Source organism: Mirounga leonina, unplaced genomic scaffold (assembly GCF_011800145.1).
Source record: "Mirounga leonina isolate KUSES-001 unplaced genomic scaffold, KU_Mleo_1.0 Mir_107, whole genome shotgun sequence".
In the NCBI taxonomy this organism is placed as follows: domain Eukaryota; kingdom Metazoa; phylum Chordata; class Mammalia; order Carnivora; family Phocidae; genus Mirounga; species Mirounga leonina.
Window position 1 is genome coordinate 5,589,628 of NW_023270233.1, and position 18,209 is coordinate 5,607,836.

At 38.9% G+C, this 18,209-nt stretch overlaps 1 protein-coding gene across 1 annotated transcript in view; it reads right to left on the reverse strand.

Annotated features, from left to right (window-relative positions):
* Positions 1 to 18,209, reverse strand: part of LOC118019050 (inorganic pyrophosphatase) — a 34,819-nt gene that overhangs the window by 7,798 nt on the left and 8,812 nt on the right. The window contains exons 3-7 of the mRNA XM_035017881.1: positions 10,678 to 10,731; positions 9,716 to 9,835; positions 7,679 to 7,765; positions 6,264 to 6,390; positions 495 to 622 (exon numbers count right to left, since the gene is read on the reverse strand). Of these exons, the coding sequence (XP_034873772.1) occupies positions 495 to 622; positions 6,264 to 6,390; positions 7,679 to 7,765; positions 9,716 to 9,835; positions 10,678 to 10,731 (516 nt within the window). The remainder of the gene's footprint in view (positions 1 to 494; positions 623 to 6,263; positions 6,391 to 7,678; positions 7,766 to 9,715; positions 9,836 to 10,677; positions 10,732 to 18,209) is intronic.

An 18,209-nucleotide genomic window follows, 5' to 3' on the forward strand; every position in this document is an offset into this window, starting at 1 on the left:
TTATTATCAACATTTTCCCAAAGACTGATAACTTTGTCTTTTCTGAATTCACTTCCTTGTGTCAAAAACGGAAGAGAAAATTTAAATGACTAAATCAGTATCAAGGCTGTCTTACTTATGTCTTTAAACATTTGTTTTATGATTGTATAGTCTTTAAATGGTAACAATATAGTTAAAAAAAAAAAAAAACAACAACAAAAAAACCCAATCTAGTTAAATTAGTTTCAATACAAACAGGCTTAAAGCTACACTTCTTTTTTTTTTTTTTTTAAAGATTTATTTATTTATTTATTTGACAGAGAGAGACACAGCGAGACAGGGAACACAGCAGGGGGAGTGGGAGAGAGAGAAGCAGGCTTCCCGCGGAGCAGGGAGCCCGATGCGGGGCTCAATCCCAGGACCCTGGGATCATGACCTGAGCCGAAGGCAGAGATGCTCAACGACTGAGCCACCCAGGCGCCCCATTAAAGCTACACTTCTAAATGACGCATTACCTTATCTTTAAATTCTGCATTGAAAGCAAACTGGTTTTCCGGTTTTCCTTCAGGAACCTTGTACCTTCTAAACCAGTCCACAGTAGCTTCCAGGTAGCCAGGTTTCAGCCGCTTGACATCATTAATATCTAAGAAGAGAATAAGCAGATTGTAAGATGCATATGTAATTATTCATGCAATAAAAATCTCAAGTACATACCTTGAGAGAGCTATGGAATGGATTATCAAAAAAGTAAAAGATAACAGAGCTAACCACCTTGTTGAAAAGAGAGCACATACACATGAAAAGGAAATCATCCATGACTTTATTAAGGGAACAATTAATACAATAATTTCTATTGGAGGAGAGGAGGGAGAAATGACTGGGGGCTACATAATGAAAGAACTAGTTTGGCAAGGTTGGGTAACGTCTATGAGAAGGGCAGGAGATACTAAAAAAGACAGCCTGAGGCTATATTCAGAGGTACACACCCCAATTACTAGAGACAAGAAAAATGGATTACACTGAAATCCATTGATGGGTGTGATATATGAAATGAGACTAGACTTCTCGCTCTATAGGATAGGCATTCTATATTACAATGTTCTAGTTCTGGCCAACAGAAAAGTGTCCTGTTTAAAAAAACATTTCAGGGCATCTCGGTGGCTCAGTCAGTTAAGTGTCTGACTTTTTTTTTTTTTAAGATTTTATTTATTTATTTGACAGAGAGTGAGCGCACAAGTAGGCAGAGCAGCAGGCAGAGGGAGAAGCAGTCTCCCCCACTGAGCAGGGAGCCCAACATGGGGCTCGATCCCAGGACCCCGGGATCACGACCTGTGCCAAAGACAGACACCCAACCGACTGAGCTACTCAGGCGCCTCAAGTGTCTGACTCTTTTTTTTTTTAAGCGTCTGACTCTTGATTTCGGCTCAGGTCATGGTCTCAGGGTCGTGGGATTCAGCCCCTCGTAGGGCTCTGCGCTCAGCAAGGGAATCTGCTTGAGATTCTCTCTCTCCCCTGCCCCTCCCCCAACTCACGCTGGCTGTCACGTGCGCTCTCTCAAAATAAATATATAAAATCTTTTTAAAAATTTGTTTAAAAAATTAAAATTTTAAAATTTAAAAAATGTTTAAAACTTTTCAAGGTTTCTGTATAGCCATCAACAATGCCTAGCCTCAAAGTCCTCAAGCTAAACTTTAAATGACCAAGCTGCTGTTCGATGCAAGCAAACAGAAGAAACAAGGGTTAAAAAACCAACCAAGAAAAGTATTATTGGAAGGAGGAGTACATTCAACAACAGAAGCGCATTTAAATTTTATAAAATAAGTTTGCTTAAGTCTAATTTATAATCTGTGCAGTTAAAGAATATCATGCATTCTGTTATCATAGTACCACCAAAAGTATTGAAAGTTTACGAAGTGAACTGGGAAATGTTTAAACACTGACAAATTTCAAGGAACTTATAATTAACACAGAACGTGTCACCTGATGCCAAAATTTGAAAATCCAGAAATCTGAAATGCAAGTGTGGGCATTTTCCAACACCAACAACCAACTCTCTAGTTCTCCAGGTACCAACAGCAACTGGGTGTCCAATTCAGTCCAACTGACGACCTGTACCTGGGGCCAGCGTTCAGTTCCCACAAGTGAAAGGGCTCTCAGTCCCACAAGACTGACCCCACTTCAGACACCAGTGGCCTCGAGGGCTCCCAGGACTCCCTCCTCAGGTTTATTTGCTAGAATGACTCCCAGAACTCAGGAAAACCCTTTCCTTCTGTTTACTGGTTTATTATAAAGTATACAACTCAGGAACAGCCAAATGGAAGACATGCACAGGGCAGGTGTTGGGGGCGGTGGGGGGGGGGGGGCGTGCAGAGCTTCCAGGCGCGCTCAGGGTGGGTGTGCCATTCTCTCGGCACCTCCCACGTGTTCACCAACTCCTAAGTGCTCCAAATGTCATCATTCCAGAGGCTTGGAGAGCTCAATCTCCAGTCTCCCCTCCCAGTCCCAGAGGCCAGTGGGTGGGCCTGAAAATTCCTATCCTCTAATCACTTGGTCTTTGATGACCAGCCCCAATCTGAGGCTAGCTAGGAGCCCCACCTAAGTCACCTCATTAGCATAAACTCAGGTTTGACGAGAAAGGCTCATTATGAATAACAAAATACACTCAGAAACACTCAGGAAGTCAGGAAATTCCAGGAAGTTCTTTACCAGGAACTAGAGACAAAGACCAAATGTATTTTTGTATTATACCACAGCCTGGAAAACTACAGGAGCTGATCAACTCTGTAATTGTGAACAGGCCCTTGAAAGGTATGCTGGATCTAGACTGGGGAACCCTGAACACCAGACCCAGAAAAGAAAAGGTAGGAAAAAAAGAACCCAGTCAACTTTTGTTCCTCATCTTGCATGCCGTGTACACAAAGACAAAGCCAGTGGTCTGCAGAGCTACAGAGCGGTCTGCCTCCTAATGCCACATCAAGATCCTACCAAAGAGCACCAGTTCTGTGCCGTTCCCTCCTGGGTTTGGCTTTCCTACTCAGCCAGGCAGCAGTGGTGGTGCAGCATACATGAACCCCAGGCTCACGTTCACCGGTTCCCATAAAGCAACAAGGCGATCTGGCTATCGTGGGCCCCACAATGACAAAGAGGATCAATGTGCCCAACCCGGTTGCTGCAGTCCTCTTCCAGGGCTCTGTGTGTATCTCTCCCAAAGTTGTGGCCAGTCGAGAGCTCTCTCCATCTAGGAACTCCAGTGATGGATGGCAGACAGACACCGTCTTGGGGTGACACTGCGGGAAAGCTGCACACTACTTGCACCATGGGGCCAGCCACCCAGAGAAAGTTTTCAGGCTTCGAATAGCCTCTACTGCAGGGAAATGACACCCTAGCAAAATGCCGCTGACGTACTGACAGGTGTGGCTTCCCTAAGTGTGGCCAGAGCATGCCACTTAGTGCCTGTGCTCTTACGTAAGCAGCACACGTGAAAATGGACACAGCGATCACGAGAATCATTGTCAAGGGGTATAAACAAATGGAATGAATGCATTCTCACTGTACAATATTTTAACAATACGGAACTATCTGAAACAAAAAGTCAGTCTCTCTTTATCCTTCTCTCTTTCTCTCTCTGACTCTTCTTCTGCTATCACATCTCCTTCTGGCTACAGCTGAGAAAGGTTCTCTGCTTTCAAGGACTCATGGGATTAAATGGGGTCCATCTGGATAATCCAGGATACTCACTCCATCTCAAGGACCTAACCTTAATCACATCTGAAAGTCCATCTGCCATGTAAAGTAACCTATTCAGAGTTTCCAGGGATTAGGAGGAAGACAACTTGGAAGGGGTGTGGCTTTATTCCGCTACTATAAAATTCTATAGGTTTTTGAAAAGTGCATAGTATCATATATCCACCATTACAGTGTCACCATTCGCGGTGAGCAGAGGACTGTCCACATCCTAATGCCCAGAATCTGTGAGTATGTCATGTTACATGGGAAGAGGGAATGAAGGTTGCAGATGGAATTAAGGTTACTAATCAGCTGATCTTGAAACTGGGAGATAATCCTGGGTTATCTGGCTGGGTTTAATCTTCAAGGTCTTTATGTGGAAGAGGAAGGCAGAAGAGTCAGGGAAGAAGACGTGATAAAGACTTGCCTTGGAATTGCTGGCTTTTAAGTGGGGACATGAATCAAGGAATGTGGGCAGCCTTTAGAAGCTAGAAAATGCAAGGAAAAATATTTCTCCTTAGAGCCTCCAGAAAGAACACAATCCTGCTGACACCTTGATTTTAGTCCAGTGAGACCCGTTTCAGACAGGCAAAAGAAGACCAATTCAATAACTAAAATGGATTCGATCATTAACTAGAGTCATGATTAATATAAAAATAGTCATGATAACAAGACAGAGTTACAAGGTATAAACATTTCTTTTTCAAAAAGGACTCAGACAATCAAATTATAGCACTAACCCATCATTTATGGCCAACTGATTCTTAATAATAATGCCAACACAATTCAATGGGGGAAAAGAATAGTCTTTTCAACAAATGGTGCTGGGACAAGTAGATGTCCATATCCAAAAGAATGATGCTGACCTCCCATTTTATACCATATACAAAAATTAACATAAAACAGATCAAGGACCTAAATGTGAGAGCTAAATTTATAAAACTCTTAGAAAGAAACGTTAAGTGTAAACCTTTGTGACCTTTGGACTAGAGGTAATGGTTTCTTAGATAGGACACCAAAAGTAGAAGAAACAGAAAAAAAATTGATAAATTAGACTACACAAAAATGGAAAACTTGAGTGCTTTCATTAAGAAAATTAAAGGACAATCTACAAAATGGAAGAAAATACAGGTAAATCATGTATCTTGATCTAGTATCCAGAATACATAAAGAACTCTTAAACCCAACAATAAAACATACCACTACAATGGCTATAATAATAATAATTTAAAAAAAGGTAACAAGTGGGCAAGGAAGTAGAGAAATCGGAACACTGATGGCCAGTGGCAGGACTGTAAAATGGTGCAGCTGCTTTGGAAGAGTTTGGCCATTCCAGAAAAAGCTAAACATGAGTCCCCATATGACTCAGCAGCTCCACTCTTAGGTATCTGTATCCGAGAGGATTAAAAGCATATGTCCACATAAACTTGTTCAGGAATGTTCATAGCAGCAGCATTATTCCTAACAGCCAAAAACAACCCAAATGTCTATCAACAGATGAATGGATAAACAAAATGTGGCACAGATCCATGCAATGGATAGAATTCAGCCATAAAAAGGAAGGACTGCTGATACGTGCTATAACATGGATGCACCTAGGCATTATGCTAAGTAAAAGAAACCAGACACAAAAAGCCCCATGTACATGAAATTCCACGTATATGAAATATCCAGGATAGGGAAATCCATGGAGACAGACAGCAGATTAGTGGTTGCCAGGGCCTGGGAAGAGCAGGGACTAGGGAGTGACCACTTAGAGGTAGTGTTTTCCTTTGGAGTGATGAAATGTCCTGAAACTAGACAGTGGTGATGGTCACACAACCTTGTGAACGTATTAAATGCCACCAAACTGTACACTTTAAAATTGTTAAAACAGTGAATTTTGTGTTAAGTGGAGGTGGGGAATGAAGTCCTGATACGTGTTATGATGTAAATAAGCCTTGAAAACATGATGCTACATGAAAGAAGCCAGACAGACACATTATCATAGGATCCTACTTGTGCAAAATGTTCAGAACAGGCAAGTCCATAAAGACACACAATAGATTCATGGTTGCCAGGGACAGCGGGAAGTGGGAACAGGCAGTGACTGCTAATGGCTATGGGGCTTCCTCTTAGGGTGGAGAACATGTTCTGGAATGAGATAGTGGTGATAGTTGCACAACTGAGTGAATATATGAAAAATCATAGAATTGTATACTTTAAAACAGCAAATTCTATGGTATGCAGATCATATCTCAATAAAGAATATTTTTAAATAAATCAACAGAGCAAGTGAATGCTAGTATGTATAGAAGAAAGAGAGAAAACAGTCAACACAAACTACCAGTTTTTTTCTTTCCTGGAATGAAGGAGAAAGTTTAATTACTAGGTAATTACTAGGAAGTTCACTATGTGAAGTAACAATGCTTTGGTCCAATGTTTTGCTTCTCCATTCTTGAATAGTTTGAGGGCATGGGCTTATTCCTTATTGCTTACTGAAGGCAATTCTGTCATTATAGGTTAAGTTTGGTGGTGCATAAGATTTAGATATAGATCAGATCTTCAGATTTCCTTACCATTGTAATTGGCTGCATCAGGATCATCCACATTAATGGCAATGACTTTCCAGTCAGTTTCCCCTTCATCGATCATAGCCAGTACGCCCAGAACTTTCACCCTAATTATTTCACCTCTTGCACATACCTGAGAGTCAATAACCACAGTTAGGACAATACTACAGAATGAACCTTTGGAAGAAAAGTTTTACTTGGCAGATAACAGGAAATACAGAAAATGCCAAGTTCCTGCAAACTTACCTTAAGATTGTTCCTTTGAGCAATTTTTAAAAAATGCTAAGCAAGCAAATCCCTGTCAGTCCCATCAAAATTGAAAATAGGTACCCTTATTACTTATAGGCCCTAAGAAAAGCAGTAGCATGGTTCAGGACAATTCATATTTTTTGAACTGTCACTCATTGTGCCAAAGAATAAATCCTCCATAATGTTTCAAACTCATACTTAAATGTGTTTTCTTGAAATAAGTCAGTCAGAGAAAGACAAATACCATATGATCTCACTCTTATGTGGAATTCAAGAAAGAAAACAGATGAACATATGGGAAGGGGTAAAAGAAAAAAAGGAGAGAGGGAAACAAACCATAAGAGACTTTTAGTGACAGAGAACAAACTGAGGGTTGCTGGAGTAGGTGGGTGGAGGATGGGTTAGATGGGTGATGGGTATTAAGGAGGGCACTTGTTATGATGAGCACCGGGTGTTGTATGTAAGTGATGAATCACTGAATTCTACTCCCGAAATCAATACTGCACTATATGTTAACTAACTAGAATTTAAGTAAGAAATAAATAAATAAATAAATAAATAAATGTGCTCTCTTTGCTTTTTACTTTGTAGAAATGACTGAATTAGGCAAATCATATAATATGACTTAACTCTATGAGTTAAAAACATGACATTTTTCTTTTCAGTTAACATTTCCCTGAGCCTGAGAAAGATCATAAAGAAATATAACTATAGTCATAATCTTAGAGCAGCCCTACTTGATAAAGAAATTCTGACGATGATAAAGAAATTCCAGCTCATCAGGTTATCTTGCATAGGCCAATTCACTGACGGCTCCCAATCATTAGGCAAGGTTTGCCCTCCATTGAGATGAAATTTGCCTCCAGGTACTGTCACCTACTGACTCGTCATCTGCATTCTGAAGCAATGCAGAACACACCTACGTCTCCCACATGTATGTACAGTCCCACATGTATGTACAGTCACACATGCGGATAGACACACTTTTCTAGACTAGGTTTCAATGCACAAATTATACAAATGCTTAGATGAACTAGAAGCTTTTAACTTATCAAAGAATCATTATTTTGCTAATACTCATATTTTATTCACAGTATTTTTTAAAGGATGAACTTTGTACACCTCATGACCATCATCTTGACACTACAGAAAAATATTTCAGAGCCCATTACCTTACTTCCAATTTCACACACATCAATGGGGTCATTGTCACCACAACAGCCAGTGTGTTTGTCATTGTGTCCTGGGTCTTCCCAAGTCTAAAGAGTAATAACAATAATAAGGCTGAGAGTATATCACTCCTATACATGCTACTGACAACGTGGATTGTGTTTGACATTAAAAGGTCACATCCCATGAGTCTTTCTGCAAAAATATGAATCTTCAGCTATTTTCTTCTCATCTTTAAGAAATTCTTTATTCACATCTAAGAATCTTCAGTAGACACAATAATTGTCATTAAATGCTGGGGCTCTATTATGCTAAATATGCTATGTTACATATATTAAACTAACTTTAAGCTTTAAAACAGAGAATGATCTTCTTTCTTTTTTAAAGTTTATTTATTTATTTTATTTTTAGTAATCTCTACACCCAATGTGGGGGGCTCGAACTCCCTACCCTGAGATCAAGAGTCGCATGCTCTACTGACTGAGCCAGCCACACTCCCAATAACGATCTTGTACAAAACAAACAAAAACCAACCACCTAATAGCTGAGACAACATGCAAACACAAATGCAAAACCAAATATTTACGTAAAAAATACATTAAAAGTAAAGTGCGTTTGATGAACTCTTCATGCTCACTATCTCCTACTAACTAGATTTTCCTTAGAATGAATTTCCAAAACAAAGGTAGGTAGACAATAGTACTAAAATGGAAATGAAATGTTCTGGTGGCAAAAGTGTCATCACTGCCCAGGAGCCAAGACTGAAAAGTTTAATCAGGATTTTCTGGAGCTTTCAATTGCTGGCTTTATTTCCTGAGTCCTTGTAAAGCATCTCACAAAGGAACAGCTGGCCTGTGCTCGACTGCAAGTTTAAAAATGTAGCTATGGTTCTAGTTCTCCCCCAGTCTAGAACTTAATTACCAGATTTGTTTGCCTACTCAGCTGGAGTAAAGGCAAAAACATAAAAGTGAAGGGGCATAAAGGAAGACTGGATGCAACAAAGCCAAATCCAACCTCCAGAAGAATAAGTCTTTCAGCAGTGTTTTCCCAAAGGGATAATATTTTGAAGCTAACTACTAAATCAACTGAAGTACAAAGTGAAGTGCTATAATTAAGGCAGACAAACGACTCTGTGATTACCTAACAAGCTCGAGGAGTTTGATCTATGTTTTGGTAACTTACAGATTGTTTCACAGTAGATTCCACTTAATAGACTTAATGGTTAATAGAAACAAACAATTTATCAACAGGGAAAAAAGTAAAATTGAATATTTCATGTAAAAATCTTAGGTACCACAGGCATTAGCCTGCTAAACCGGAATTAAATATCCATCATTTACTCATAATAGACATGATTCTAGTGACTCTTCATTCAAATATTAAATAAGAACCTACTATACACACTGGCATGGTGCTGGGGATAAATTGGTAAACAATGCGGATATCCTCCTTCCTCAAAGTGTTGGCTGTTTAGGAAAACAGAACCCCACTTACTACTTTACCACAAAAAAGACTGGCATTAAGAAGAAATCAGGACTCTCAACATAAAAGCTTACATGTGTTAGGTTCAACAGCCATTAGAGCTAAGTGCTAGTAATATCTTGGGGAGATAGGTGTCCGGAAGGAAGAAGGTGTCGGCAAGGAAGAAAGGCAAGTTAGGTGAGCTAGCAAATGGCAGAATTGGCATGTGGTGCCAAACATCAGTGCTTTCAACCACGAGGCTATACAGGCTCTCCATAATAGGTTTGCCCCTCATTATGCAAAGGAACCATGTGCGTGGTTTATAACCAGACCATATAGAAAAATAAAGATTTCAGAAAAGAACAAACTTTCAAATGTGAATTTAAACATTGTAAACATTTATCTTTTAGTTTATCTTGAAAATAAGTTGTTCAAGGCAGTATTAAATTAATTACTTTTATGTTTTTAAAATCTACTATAGCAAAAACTTTCTGCGTTTAAATATTTTTCACTAATAGCAGTAGGTTAATTTTTTATAAGATAAAAAGTACATTTTGAGCAATCACACAGAGACATACCTGGGGGATGGCACCATAGTTCCAGATATATCCTTTATAAGGGAACAAATTTGCAACGTAACGGAGTTTTCCTTTTTTCACATCTTGTTTAATTGGGTTTAAAGGGTCCTTTGTAGCTATCTGAAATAAAAAATTTCAAATCATTGTATATTTGGATATAAAATACTATTCAAATAAGAATTTGAGGAAATGAATTATGGAATGCACATCCCCTAATTCCACTTTAATGACTTAAACTCTAACATTTTTATGATTTGATTAAAAGTTTTTACATAATCAGCCTTTAAGTGGAAAACTTATTTGAGGTATATAGAAGGAAAACAACCAAACAAAAAAACATTTACTTATTCCAGAAAGCAAAAACTAAAATTACCTGGAATAAATCCTAACATTGATAAATGTTTTAAGGTTTTTATTAAAGGGCAAAATAAATATTATCCAGCTTAAACTTTCCTTTAAAACACTTAAAATTATTCAAATATTTGAGTATATAATATATACAAAATGTGGTTACTGTCAAAAAGCTAAATTAAGTGATAAAATACATAACAAATATCTACAACAAAAAGCCAAACCTATTAGGTATCATCACAAAGAAATTAACAAAATGCAACAGAAATTTCAATAAAATCACAGGTGGCTAAAGAAAGCCCGTTGACTCTGTAGAGGAGTCAGTGATGGACTTAAGCGGAACAAGACAGGAGAAAAAGGTTAAATTCTAGGCTTCCAGAATGCCAGAAGCAAAGGTATGGGGAAGGAAAGTCCATAGCATATTTGCAAACAGTAAATGTTTGAGTTGGAACCCAAGTGGGAGATTGGCAGGCAACAGGAGATCCAACTGGAAAACAGACTGGACTAGCAAGAAAACCTTCGACTTCAGCTGTTGAACCCTTAAGCAAATCAGTGTGGCTAGGTCAAAATTAATATCCTAAATCTAATTATCAACATAAGGGGAAACGTACCTCCATTTTTGCATTAGACCAGCGTGGTACTTCAACTACCATGTGGAACACATCCTGAAAAAAAAACAAAGAATGGAGATGGGCACAGGATGGTCAGGTTCTCCTCCTTCAGTGAGCATGCCCTAGTTCTTCCAAAGTTAAACTGTTCATTGGAAAGGACCTTTGAAGTCAGTGAGCTTTCAACAAAATTCGTCAAAAAAATCAGACCAACTAATAAATGAAGAGATAAAGCAAATACGCAAAATAACTGCAGAATCAAGGTGGTGGTGTAATTCTTTCAACTTTTTGTATGTTTCAGCAAACGTAATTTTTTTTTTTTTAAGATTTTATTTATTTGCGAGAGAGAGAAAGAGAGACAGAGAGCATGAGAGGGAGGAGGGTCAGAGGGAGAAGCAGACTCCCCGCTGAGCAGGGAGCCTGATGCGGGACTCGATCCCGGGACTCCAGGATCATGACCTGAGCCAAAGGCAGTTGCTTAACCAACTGAGCCACCCAGGCGCCCCCGTAATCAATTTTTCATAATAAAATGTTGGGGGGTGGGTAAGAATGTTCCTATAAAGAAAGGAAACAGTTTTTAAACATAACAGAACTTGTATCTCTGAGGAAGGCCATCTTCAAAGCAATCATCTCTTAAAGGCTATTCACTTCCTTGGGAAAGCTGCAATTGCTCAAGATGTTTTTGGAACTCTGACTTCAGAGGCAGTTTGTAAGACAAACCCCAAGTCCATTTAATTACTTTGTCATACTTTAGTTTTAGTCTCATACAAAATCAATCAGCTTGATTACCCACATTATTCTCCCAACTTGGCTGTTTTTAAAAAATCAAGTACTCCTCAAAAAGACAAGAAGTTTGACATTGAAGAGCACATAAGTTCCAAAAATATTTTAACCCATGGCAGTTCTACTGTAATTATTTTACAGCCTTAAACTGAGCTCTAAATGGTCAGAAAATTATTTTCACCAAGGAATAAAACTTTAAATGCAGTTTTTCAGTTTATAGCCTCCGCAAAAGGCATACATGAAACCAAATCAGCAATTATTCTTTTATAAAATGTATATTTTAAAAAGTGGACTTCAAATGAAAATCACTTAGTTACACACTTCTTGGGACTACTTGTCTGCTACTTTGCATCAAAAACAGGGACTGAGGGGCGCCTGGGTGGCTCAGTCATTAAGCGTCTGCCTTCAGCTCAAGTCATGATCCCGGGGTCCTGGATCAAGCCCCAGGTCAGGCTCCTGAGCGAGCCCCAGGGAGCCTGCTTCTCCCTGTCCCTCTGCCTGCCTCTCCCCCTGCTTGTGCTTGCTTTCTCTGTCAAATAAAATAAATAAATAAAATCTTAAAAAAAAAAATGAAAACAGGGACTGATAAGTTGCAAGGGAGTAAGTTAAAGGTTTCAAGCCAATAATTACCCTGCTGTTCCTTTTAACCAAACAGAAAAGGTACAGAGTTCACAGTCTAAAACTTCTGTCACTTATTTAAGTTCATGGTCAAACTGGGGGAAGCTAAATCGTTTCACAAGCTTCTGCTCCAAGACTCTTAACACCTACTTGATATAACATAAAACCAACAAAAAAAGGAGATATTTAAGTCCAGGACTGAGTAAGTGCTCTATCCCTGTAAAGTAATAACTGTGTGGTTTAGAAAAAGTAACACATTGTTCATGGGTAGACCCAATCCTTGATTATATTTCATTCTACCCACTCTATGTTTTCAAGAACTACGTCTATCTTGTACCACTCCTCAGGTATTGGAAGATCTTTGTGTTTGTGAACGAGGCAGGACGTTAAGTTTTCAGCAGCAATATCCTAAAGGTTCACAAGATGGTGCTGTTACCACATGAAAGAGTAACTAAGAAGCAAAAACCAAGGAGACTGGTTTATTTTTTTTTTTTTTAAGAAAACATTACCAAATGAATAAATTACCTCAAGAAAAAAAGTAGCAAATAGAGCTAAAATATAGGAATTCGAAATTTGGTAACTATATTGAACATTCTAATTGAATTAAATAAGTATGTACAGATCCTTAAAAACCACATTACCTAATACTACAAACCTACCTAACTATAATGGGAAACTAGCTAGCAAAGAAAGAAAGAATGAATCAACATTACGGGAAAGAAAACATCTTTCTGAAAATGGTAAGATAACTCTACTGCAAACAGAAGAATTCCAAATGCCTGAAGGTTTGGTGCTTTTTAGAAATTAGCTAGGCCAAAAAACAGCAAGGAGTATCCTGTAAAGAGCCTCAGAGCCGATTTATTCATTTTCTTTCAACAAATAATGAATCCTTGAGTGCCACTGTTCTGTTACTTTTCCAGGCACTGAAGACTAGCAGTGAACAGAATAAAAGCTCTTTTTAACTCCCTAAAAGTTGGATCTCCCAATCGGGTTGTTTCTGTGTGGAGGCCTCAGGCTGGGGACAACTTGCGGGGGGGGGGGGGGGGGGTCCAAAAACCTGGGTGAGGGATCTTGTCTGTAAAATGAATGTTTAGCACATTTTCAAGTGTTTGGAGATGCCATAGTAATTACTTTTTTTTAAAGCAATGAGCTTATAGCTTTTAGTCATTCTTTCCAACAGAGGTGTTAAGTATTTTGATATAAAACGGGAGCTTCATTCTTTAGCAGGAAATACCACTAAAGAATAGTTGATTTCTCCTAGATACCATGGCCACAATTCAGGGAGTTGTTCACGTGACCAGTGACCCTTAGGATTTTCAGGGCAATTTAAGAAATCCAACCAATTACTCCATTGCTGGAAATACTTTTACTGTCAAATTATGCATTCTAATTGGAACTCCTGTGCACTGTTGGTAGAAATATAAAATGGTATGGCCACTATAGAAAACAGCAGTTCCCCCAAAAATTAAAAATAGAATTACTGTATACCCATGTTATATCAGCATTATTCACAATATCTAAAATGTAGAAGCAACCCAAAAAAGGGAAGAAAATTCTGACAAGTGCTATAACCTGGATGAACACTTGAAAATGTGCTAAACATTCATTTTACAGACAAGATCCCTCACCCAGGTTTGTGGACCCCCCAGCTGTCCCCAGCCTGAGGTCTCCACACAGAAACAACCTGATCTGGAGATCCAACTTTTAGGGAGTTAAAAGAGCTTTTATTCTGTTCACCGCTAATCTTGAAGACATGATAAGTGAAATAAGCCAGTCACAAAAGGACAAATATGATTCCATTTACATGAGGTATCTAAAGGAGTCAAATTCATAGAGACAGAAAGTAGAAAGGTGGAAAAAAAAAAAAAGTAGAAGGTAGCTGCCAGGTGGCTGGGGAAGGGGGGAGGATGGGGAGTTAGTGTTTAATGGGCATGGAGTTTCAGTTTTGCCAGCCCAAGAAGAGAGTGATGGAGATGAAGGGTGGCGATGTTTGCACAACAATGTGAATGTACTCAACACCACTGAACTGTACACTCAGCAACGCTTAAGATGGTCAATCTTATGTTTATGGGGATTTTACAATTAACAATTGGAAAGAATTATGCATTCTTACATTTCCAATGTTTATGCACTTAAAATACTGAGACAAGGGGCACCCAGGTGGCTCAGTCGTTAAGCGTCTGCCTTCGGCTCAGGTCATGATCTCAGGGTCCTGGGACTGAGCCCCGTGTCCGGCTCCCTGCTCAGCGGGAAGCCTGCTTCTCCCTCTCCCACTCCCCCTGCTTGTGTTCCTGCTCTCGCTCTCTCTCTCTCCATCAAATAAATGAATAAAATCTTTTAAAAAAATAAAATAAAATACTGAGTCAAGATTTTAGGATATTTAGTACCACCCATGCCTTTTTTCTCTAATCCCAACTGGTTTCAATTATGACTTAGCTCAATCCTGGATCTGTGGTTTTATTATCCCCATTGTTAGGGCTTCTCAGAACTCTGTTCCCCACTTCTACTATGCTCTGATTCTAAATCCCTGCTCTGGCATCAAGCTCTCAGCTCCTTATTTATAGTTTCAGAGGAAGGAAGGAAGAAGAGGTTAGTATCCCTAGTATGATTTTGACAAGTCTGTAGGAGGCAGAGGAAAGGTGAACCATAGCTTTAGCTCTGACTTCCCAAAGTCAGAGACATAACAGTCAGTCTTACTTCCCAGGTTTATAATAATTTCATCAATAAGAATGTCAATGTTAAAGGTGTCCAGACCCTAAGGAGATTAGAAAACTTAAGGCTAAAGTTAATTACATCACTCCGTTAAATCAAAAAGACTTTATTTTTTTAAAAAAGATTTTATTTATTTATTTGAGAGAGAGAGAGAGCGCACAAGCCAGAGGGGCAGAGGGAGGAGAAGCAGACGCCCTGCTGAGCAGGGAGCCTGATGTGGGTGGGGCTCGATCCCAGGACCCTGAGATCATGACCTAATCTTAAGGCAGACACTTAACCGACTGAGCCACCCAGGCATCCCTAAAATCAAAGATTTTAAATAAAAGTATTTTAGGAATAGAAGAAATGTAACCTATATCATGATTAGTCTTTTAATTTCACTGATTAAACAGAAATATTACAGTAGTATGGTGATCACAGGTTTTATCTCCAAACTGGTCAGTTTTCTTGTGGGTCAAATTAGTAGTCTAATGAGCTGTTTACTAATGAACAGGTTATAGCTATTTGGTAGGCTATTATTACTAAGGCAGTTAAGTATGTGTATATAGGGAACATGCTCTTAATTTAATTATATCCCATCGATGAATCTTAGTAGTAAAGTTAAATGTGTCTTTACTGGGAGACCTTTGAACACCCCATGACTTACCTGTTTCCAACACTGGATCTGAAGCCTACTGAACATGACATGCTATATTGCAAAATTATGTAAGTAGCTTAAATTAGCATTTCCAAGTTGACCCATCATGTGTTTCTCTGGATACCGTCAGGAGTCAAGCAAAAGCCAGACATAGGAAGAAATATAAAATCACTCTGATTCCACCATCCTTCCTTTTATTTTTCTCTTTTGCAATAAAATTTGCAGAAAAACAGTGGTGGTAGAAAGGATTTTTTTCTACATATATCTAGAGATTAGGCATCAAGCAAGAGGCTAATAAAAAACAAGGGCTGCTCGCCTTTTTTTTTTTTTTTAATCTCTAGAATAGTTTTGGAGTATAAAATCCCTATCAGAAGAGCTCACATAATGAATAAGGAAATGTTCCAGCTCCATAAAGGTGCTTTTGAAAATGGGTACCAGGGGCGCCCGGGTGGCTGTTATTAAGCGTCTGCCTTCGGCTCAGGTCATGATCCCAGCGTCCTGGGATCAAGCTGATCGAGCCCCATGTCGGGCTCCCTGCTCAGCGGGGAGCTTGTTTCTCCCTCTCCCACTCCTCTTGCTTGTGTTCCCTCTCTCACTGTCTCTCTCTGTCAAATAAATAAATAAAATCTTAAAAAAAAAAAAAAGGTGTACCAGATTTCATCATTTCTAAGGATATAATACCTTATTAAGTGCTACCAAGTGACAATGGCTCTTAACCCTTAGTTTTAGGTTTTGGCTTCTAAGTCAGTTTTTTTATTACAAGATATATACTCTAAGCTATTAAACATAAATGGATTCCTCCTTGTGCACTGTCGGTGGGAATAGAAATTAATGCAGCCATTATGGAAAACTGTATGGCAGTTCCTCAAAACCCAAAAAACAGAACTACCATATGATCCAGCAATCCCATTTCTGGGTATATATCCAAAAGAAATTAATCACAGTCTTAAAGAGCACTCCCATGTTCACTGTAGCATTATTCACAATAGCCAAGACACAGAAACAAATTAAGTGTCCATCAACGGATATGGCATATATACATAAATATATGTGTACACACACACACACGAATATTATTCAGCCTTAAAAAAGAAGGAAATCCTGCCACATGTGATTACATGGATGAACATGGAGAACATTATGCTAACTGAAATAAATCAGAGAAAGACAAATACTGTTTGATCTCACTTATAAGTGGAATCTAAAAAAGTCAAACTCATAAAAACGGAGTAGAATGGTGGTTTGCCAGGGGCTAGAGGAAAAGGGGAAATGCTGATCAAAGGGTGCAAACATTCCATTATGAGATGATTAAGTTCTGGAGATCTTAATGTACAGCACGGTTTAATGAAATTTGCTAAAAGAGTAGATCTTAAGCATTCTTGCCACACACACAAAAAGTAAATATGTGAAGTGATGAAGAGGTCAATTTGCTTGCTTGGGGGTAAGCATTTCACAATGTACACATACATCAAAACATCACATTGTATACCATAAATACGTGATTATTTGTCAATCCTACCTCAATAAAGCTGAAAAAAAATTTAAAAATTTTTTAAAAGAAAAAGTAAATGGATTCCTAATTTTTTCACTGACAAATGATAAAAGTCTTTTTGAGGAGCACCTGGGTGGCTCAGTTAAGTATCTGCCTTCACCTCAGGTCATGATCCCAGGGTCCTGGGATCGAGCCCCGCATTGGGCTCAGGCTCCTTGTTTAACAGTGGGGAGCCTACATCTCCTTCTCTCTCTGGATGCCGGTCCCCCTGCTTGTGCTCTGTCAAATAAATAAAATCTTAAAAAAAAAAAAAAGAAACTTAATTGACGTGTCGTAACTAAGAATAAACTCCTATCCACCCCACTCAGATAAGCTTTAAGAGAACTAAATTTTAAGAACATATTATAACCATATTCTGTTTACTTTCTTCTCTTTATAAAATCAAGCAAAAGACTGCATTTCCAGCTGTCAAACTTTTCTATGATTTTCAATGACTAACAATTTTGACCACAGAACTTTTCCCAAGAAAAATGCACATTTACACCAAATCTTAAGTGTCATAGAGTTCACAGAACCTCAGAAACCCATCCGTGGCCATTTCAGGGCCCGGAGGTCACCAAGAATCCCTGGACTAGAAGACTGTAGAGCCTTTCCAAAGGAAGAAAGTTCTTATGCATTTCCTTTGAATTCTAAGCTTAAATAAATAAGTAAAGCCTTTTCTTCTGCATTATCAAAGAGATATTTACTGTAGAAAATTTGGAAAATATAAAAGGCACAAAGTAAAATCCACCCCACATACAGAATCACTCAAGGAAGTATAGCACAGTGGTTAAGACCACAGGTTCCTGAGGGGAGCCTGGGTGGCTCAGTCGGTTAAACCGTCTGCCTTGGGCTCAGGTCAGGATCCAGGGCTCCCTGCTCAGCAGGGAACCTGCTTTCTCTCACCCTCTGCCCTCCTCACCCCACCGCATGCTCTCTCTCTCTCAAATAATTAAAAAAAAAAAAAAAAAAAAAAAAAACACAGGTTCTGAGCCAGAATGCCTGGGTTTCAAGCCTGCCACCACCACTTACGAATTCTAGTTGCTGATCCTGGACAATGGGGCTAATAAAAGAACCCAGCTCAGAGAATGACATGATGGCTAGATGATATAATCCACAAAAGGGCTTTAGCATAGTACCTAAGGTATAGGAAGCATTCAACCAATAGTAACAATATATATTTTTAAAGATTTATTTATTTATTTATCTGAGAGAGAGAAAGAGAGAGAGCATGCTGTGTGCTTGTGAGGGAGG